Consider the following 6473-nt stretch of genomic DNA (forward strand, 5'->3'; position numbering starts at 1 on the left):
ACCAAAGCGAAAGGTGGAGACATAATAGTTTTCAGGGCTCAGACTCAATTGACAAGCCAGCTAGTGATGCCATGCCATAATTGCAGGCATTCGGTTCGTGAATGCGGTCTGCATATTTGAACAGGGTTGGTTGCCCACCACCGAAAGGTTCGAGAAGAGGCTACGGTGAGCAGCAGCAGCATGTGACTAATTCGTAATGCGAGCTTTGCTTGTCCAACCTGCACAAGACCTACCAACGACATGAGGAAAAGCCGATGCGATTTAAACCCATGAACACATTCCATATCGTATCTGACTGGTCGAGTTCAAGGCTGTCCGCCTTTCTGGTCACCTTGACCGTAATGGGACCCTTGTTCGTCCCAAACTGACCTGTGGCGCCCATAACATCTGTCAAGTTCCTCATACGTAGACAAAGACAGTTTTAACCCTTCCAAAGTGGACTATAGGACGGAGTACGTAGCTTTCTTCCTCAGAAACCCTTAGCATGGACGGTCCCTGTTTAACAGAAACCTGAGCCCTGTCTTGGACGGGCCCAGCCTCCCGTCAACGGGGTTCAGGGGCCTAACGTCTCCTGAAGCCGATGGCTATGAAGGGCTGCTTCCCGACAATTTGGCTTTCCTCACCCGAGGAAACGGATAAATTCCGGGGGTCCCTCTCATTTGTCTTCTTTTTTCAGCGTACAGATCGCTCTAAGAGCGGCTCCCCATTCCATGTCTCCATGGTGTCGTGGTGGAGGGCTGGGCCATGACAGACATTTTCTCAAACAAATCCCGAAGGCTTGGGACGTGGGCGGGATCTTGTTCAGGTTGACGAAAGAGATCCATCGAAACCTCCCCAGTGGATGGGGACCCATGCAAGCCGCCCATCAACGGTGCGAGCCGAAGCCGGAGAAAACCAGACTAAATCAAGGGCCGACGGCAAGCTAAATGAATGACCACCATCCTCTTAGAATCTTTGACCTTGCTCCCCTGGTCTAGCGTCTATTGCCACCCCACTGACTGCCGGGCCACCTCGAATTCGGTGTGAGCCAGCGTGAGGGGAACGCACGTGTCTGATGCTTAATGGGTGTTCTCGGTTCTCGACAAGTCACGCTTGCGTTGTGGACTGATGGGTTTTGACTCTAGCTCATCGCTCGTGCTTCTTATGCGCGGCAGGCTGCGAGAGAAAGGCCGATGGTACGAATCGATGACGAGACGAGGGTCTTGAAACTAGACTGCCTAGGGTTTCGTTCCAGGACCCAGCTCAATAAGACGAGGGGGAAATTTCTGTAAAATTCGATTGGGTGTGTCTGCTTGTACAAAGTCCACTTCCTGCCCACAACAATCAAAGAAGTCTGCACAAAAGACGGACGGCAAAAACCAAAAACCAAAAAAGAGATGAAGAGATGAAATAGAAGTGCAGGTCTGCACCGAGTGTTAAAAGTGCTTATCAGGCTCTATGCAACGACAACCCCGTCTACCGAAGGGTTCCACTGCTTCAACAAAATGAGCAGAAACCGGAAAATTGGTCACAAAGACCGTATTAGTCGAGGTTAGTATTAAGAAAATGGGTCGGTAAATAAGCGATACTTTTTCCGCTCATTCTTGTCCTAGCCACTTCACCGACATGGCCAGCGAGGGTCAGACCGGGATGAACCTCATCCAATTTGAGCCACCAGGGGGGTGATGATTCAGATCGGGGCAATCGCAGGCGGTCTTGAACACCAAACGTACTGTGTGTATCGTCATCAGTCGTGTATCGCGAATATTGCATTTTTCATGTCGCAATTGCTGACTCCCAACTCTGGGGCTTTCAGCTTTATCTTCCGCATTGTAAACGAAGGGTCTTCCTCTGTTCAAAGGCCGTCATTACTGCATTGCCGCCGCAGCATCTGCAAAGGTCCCCACAAGAGGCCCCTCATCACTCTCGAGAGTCTTGATGCTAGCTGGACCATTCTTTTGCATCTCTATGGTCTCGTCTTCCGGAAGCCAGTCGACTTTGACACCGCTCGCAGTATTGTTGTCGCCCTGGTTGCTAAGTTTTGATACGAGATGCTGGTATCGTGCAAGGCGTGCACCTTGACCAGCATAGGCGAAAGGTGTCGTTGCTCCACGATTTGTGTTCTCTTGCGGAGCGATATCAAAGATGTCCACCATATTGCTATCGCTCTAGGTTAGCATCCTTCATGGCCCCTTGATCTCACGAACATACTCTGATGTCTTGGCTATCACTCGTTGAAGTGCCTCGAGCTCTCGCTGAGCTTCGAGTGTATCGTTCTCTCCGTTTATAGCTTGGTCCCCGAAGCTACCGTATTGCATACCGTTTGCATCATCGTAGAGAAGGCGGTTCTCTTCCTCCTAACAGACAAAGCATTAGCAAAGGGTCCTGCTGATATTGATGCGAGAACTATGATCGCAAGATCGCTTGATAGCATACCTCATCGTAATTATTACCATCACCCCTTCCCAAACATGATGCGCAAGCTCCCATTATTGCGTCGGTAATCGAAGGTCGCAGGTACACATATCAGATCGTAAGGCGGACTAGATGTGGCGTACTGTCGCAAAAAGTCGGTTGTTATCTCAAGAACATTGCCCGGAAGCCAAGAAAAGAAGTGTTAAGGAGCGTGGAAGGTTGTAGCAGCTTGGTCGTACAGCCTCGTGACTTCGTGATTGCTTTCTTCGTCAGGCGCGCCTGCTTCACGACGTACGTTACTCGCTCAGTGGGTCCTTCTTCAGGAACCCGAGGCTGCATCGGGTAAACAACGGCCCGCTCGCCGACATATCCATGTTGCTGGGACCAACAACAACGAACAATGGACTTCATTCAACAATGAACAAAGACAAAAAACAGGATATCATCTAATGCTGAGGCCGCGGCCAAGGTGATGCACGAAGCGAGAATGGCAGTAAGGTATATTGCGAAGGACCACACTTGCAACTTTGCCCAACGCCTATTCGTACTCGTCTCTGACGCTCCCTTGGTACTCCCTTGACATTGTATACCCTGGGTAAGGGAGCATCAATATTTAGTTGTCTCATTTTTTTCTCAATGCTTTTAGTTAAGGGCATTAAGACTAGCGTCTGCCAATTCATTGTTGACTTTGCCCTGGCCAACCCCGCTGTATAGTTTGCGTGCTGGCAACAGTGAGCTCGTCTTCCAGTGTGTACCCCTTCACATCTTGGCCTTTCAGTAAAGCCTTGTCTGAACAAACCCTGGCCCGCTTCATCCAAGGGATTGGCTGCACCAATGTCTGTTATATTGCCAATGTCTCTCTATCATGGATTGACTTCACTCGAAGATATCCTTCGATCGTATCTATTGCCTATGTCCTTGGCAATAGTTCTTGTCAATGTTGTCCCTTGAGGTGATATCCTCATCGCCCTAGGTTCAGGTTAAGATGCACGCAGAAAATGATAACTATAAGGATGAGTCTCTTGCATCAACTGAATACATTCTGATCATCATCAACATTTCCATTCTAACAACCGACACCTTCTTCCTCTTCCTCATCTCTCACTCTCAGTCGAACTTTGCTCACGCATTAGTCCCCTGGCCTTGATTCATCTTCATCTTCGTTTCTCAGTCTCAAAATGGTCCGGTTTACCCCTCTGGCAGCACTGGCCTTGGTGCCCCTAGCTCAGGCACGCTTCGACTGGTTGTATTCGCGAGACACCATTGCTCAATGCCCCCCATGCTCACTCGATAGCGAGTCCAAGGATTGTTCTCACACAGTGACCGTCACTAAGTCCTCTGGGCCATACGAGACTGTCACTGTCTCAGATCCCAACGGTTCTTATCACACTGTTACTGTTACAGAACAAGATGGTCCCGGAAAGACTGTTACTATCACCCAGAACTACCAAAACCCTCAAACCAAGGTTGTGTACATCAGCCAGGGCGAGACGGTTGAGCCAGTCATTGAGACTATCACCGTCACCCGTCCTGGAAAGACTGTGACTGTGACTGCGACGGAAACAGAGACCAGTGAGCACATCGTCACCAAGAAGATTGATAGCTATCCCGGCCCCAAAACAGTTACTATCGGCAACGGCTATCCTGCGCCTAGTGCTGGCTCTCCTGGCTACAATGGTGGAGTTTTCACTAAGATCGTTGGTGGCGATGGTGGCTATGAGAAGGATCCCGACAACATTCAGACGGTTACTGTGGTCAAGGATGGTCAAATCCAGACTCTGACATACACGGATGGCAACTACAACACTATCATCAAGACCATCACCCAAGACAACGGCCACGAAGAGGTAGTGACCGTTACCGGCAAAGATCAGTATGAGGTTACCAAGACTGTGACTGAGAACGGTAGCAAGGTTGTCGAGACCATCACAGCTGATAACACCAACAACTACGTTGTCACCAAGACCATCCAGCAAGGTGGCAAGTACTATACCGTCATTGTCAAGCCTGAGCCGACCGTCAGCACTATCACCAAAGAGAACGGCGATTGTATTACTACTGTTGTCGAGGTTGATCAGACCTACACATTGACTGCTCCGGCCAAGTATGGAACCGCTACTGTAACAGAGGACGACTGCGAGACCTACACCAGGACTGCCACTTACACTGGTAAGGCTGAGGTTGAGGTCATTGTTTACGACCCGGAGACTGGCGACTCAACCTGCACCAAGGAGGACGGAAAGCCCTGCAACCCTGGCTACGACAATGGTGGTAATGGTAGCAAGGGCCAGTATGAAGATCCTACCAACACAAAGGGCCAGGACGGAAGTGGCAACTACAACAGCAACGTCCCTGTATACACCAAGATCCGCACTTACGGCAACGGTGATGTCTACACCGAGGTCCATGGTGCTGAACCAACCGGATGCGAATCATCTGCAGCCTCCACGAGTATCGCTACCGTTTATAACACCGTGGTTGTGACAGTAGATGCGTCGCCGTCAAAGGCCCCTACTGCCGAGCGCCGAGCAGCAAACAAAGTTCGGTCACCACTGTCTGTTCGATGGTGATGAATTGGTTGAATAGAGCGTATACCTTTCCTTGAGTTCAAAATTGGTGGAGTATCTATTTTGGTATTTAGTTCAGCATATGGCAGGGATGTTATAATGTGGACATGTAATCAGTATTTAATGTAGTAATTAAATTTTAGTCTTTTTATACCGATACTTTTTTTCGAAGTGATCAATGCCGTGTGAATTTCATTCCGCCGTTCTGAACACACAAAGCAGTGCTACTTCTGCACGAACACTTCTGGAAGCCGTCAGGCACTCCCTAAACGTAGATGTAACCAAGGAACATATATTGCTAAGAGATAAGGCATATGTGTACCAGCAGGCATATCGTCGGATGACATCAATGAGCACATAATTAATAATCTGCGAAAGCATATATTCAGGACATACCCTATAGGGGCCCAGCGATGGCCAGGTCCGAGTTCTTAATGTCGTACTGATGTACATGAATGGATGCAAAATACTAGATACGGTGCATGCGGATACATACCCTGATTGGAAAAGAAAGTTCTGTTTGCTAGCGGTGGATGTTCCAGAGATGATATTAGCCTCGAACACACAATGCCATTGTGCTGGGCGATGTACCGTGTGTACACAGTACAGTATACGTGTTTTTGGCCGAAGATATGGGTACACGTACAGTGCATGCCATGATCGCTACGCCATGGCACAGTACGGGCAGTCAACATGACTGGAACGTAAATCCAATCAACTGAAACCTTCCAACCTCATTCTTCACCACAAGCAATATTTGGGGGGAACCATACCGAAAGCCACGTGCCTGCGATAAAGAAGAAGGCCTGAACCAGCGAGCGACTGGAATGATGGCTTCATATTCACGTTCCAGCGGCAACTACCTACATCCAGCCTTCGTTTAGCGGCTTTCCAGCTTCACCAGCCTACCAGCCTAGAACTTCGGCAGGTCTAAGACTCCGAATCAACGATTGAGACCAAGGCCCGGACCATGGAACACAAAGTCTCTTTCGGCACTTCTTGATCAATTATGGGGCTACGAGAAGCTTATGTCTATTAGACTGACAGCAGCACAGTCTAGACTGAATACCAAGTTCTCTGTTTCCCGACTTGCATATCGAACAACGCACCAGGGACTAAATGCTATCAGGGAATCCATTCGTCTTGACCTGGAACGGCTCGATGATCAAAGTTGAAAATCGTTCAGATTTACGAAAATGGAACCGTCAATAAGGACAATGACATTACATGGACTGCGCACAGGAATGCGATCATCGCCAAAACGTCAACACCAACAATCTTCACTGTGAGTTGCAGAAGTGGCTGAAGATGTCGACTTCCAAAAGACCCTGAATGATCGCTGCCATCTATTGCATCATATCCGAAGCTTTGGACCCTGGAAACACCATGTTACAAGATACGACGACGTATTCGCGGCAGCCAACAGGTGCTCTTTCTCGTAACGCGTGTCCTCAAATCCGGATGCCGTATCCGTCCTATCAATCAAAAAAGCCCCGCCTCGCCATCACCAAT

General features: G+C 49.1%; 2 protein-coding genes across 2 annotated transcripts; one reads left to right on the top strand and one right to left on the bottom strand.

Moving 5' to 3' along the window:
- Positions 1-1847: 1847 nt before the first annotated feature.
- FTJAE_8861 (uncharacterized protein) lies at positions 1848-2469 on the bottom strand (the record flags this gene model as incomplete). Its single annotated transcript, XM_037355722.1, has 3 exons — positions 1848-2139; positions 2191-2336; positions 2416-2469. 3 exons carry the CDS (start codon positions 2467-2469, stop codon positions 1848-1850), a joined length of 492 nt encoding a protein of 163 aa, XP_037204020.1.
- Positions 2470-3572: 1103 nt separating this feature from the next.
- Positions 3573-4964, top strand: FTJAE_8862 (uncharacterized protein; the record flags this gene model as incomplete). The annotated part of the gene is made up of 1 exon (XM_037355723.1): positions 3573-4964. The coding sequence occupies one exon, from the start codon at positions 3573-3575 to the stop codon at positions 4962-4964; it is 1392 nt and encodes a 463-aa protein (XP_037204021.1).
- Between the last annotated feature and the right edge of the window lie 1509 nt (positions 4965-6473).

Source organism: Fusarium tjaetaba, assembly GCF_013396195.1.
Source record: "Fusarium tjaetaba strain NRRL 66243 chromosome Unknown NRRL66243_c0000197, whole genome shotgun sequence".
NCBI classification, from domain to species: Eukaryota; Fungi; Ascomycota; class Sordariomycetes; order Hypocreales; family Nectriaceae; genus Fusarium; species Fusarium tjaetaba.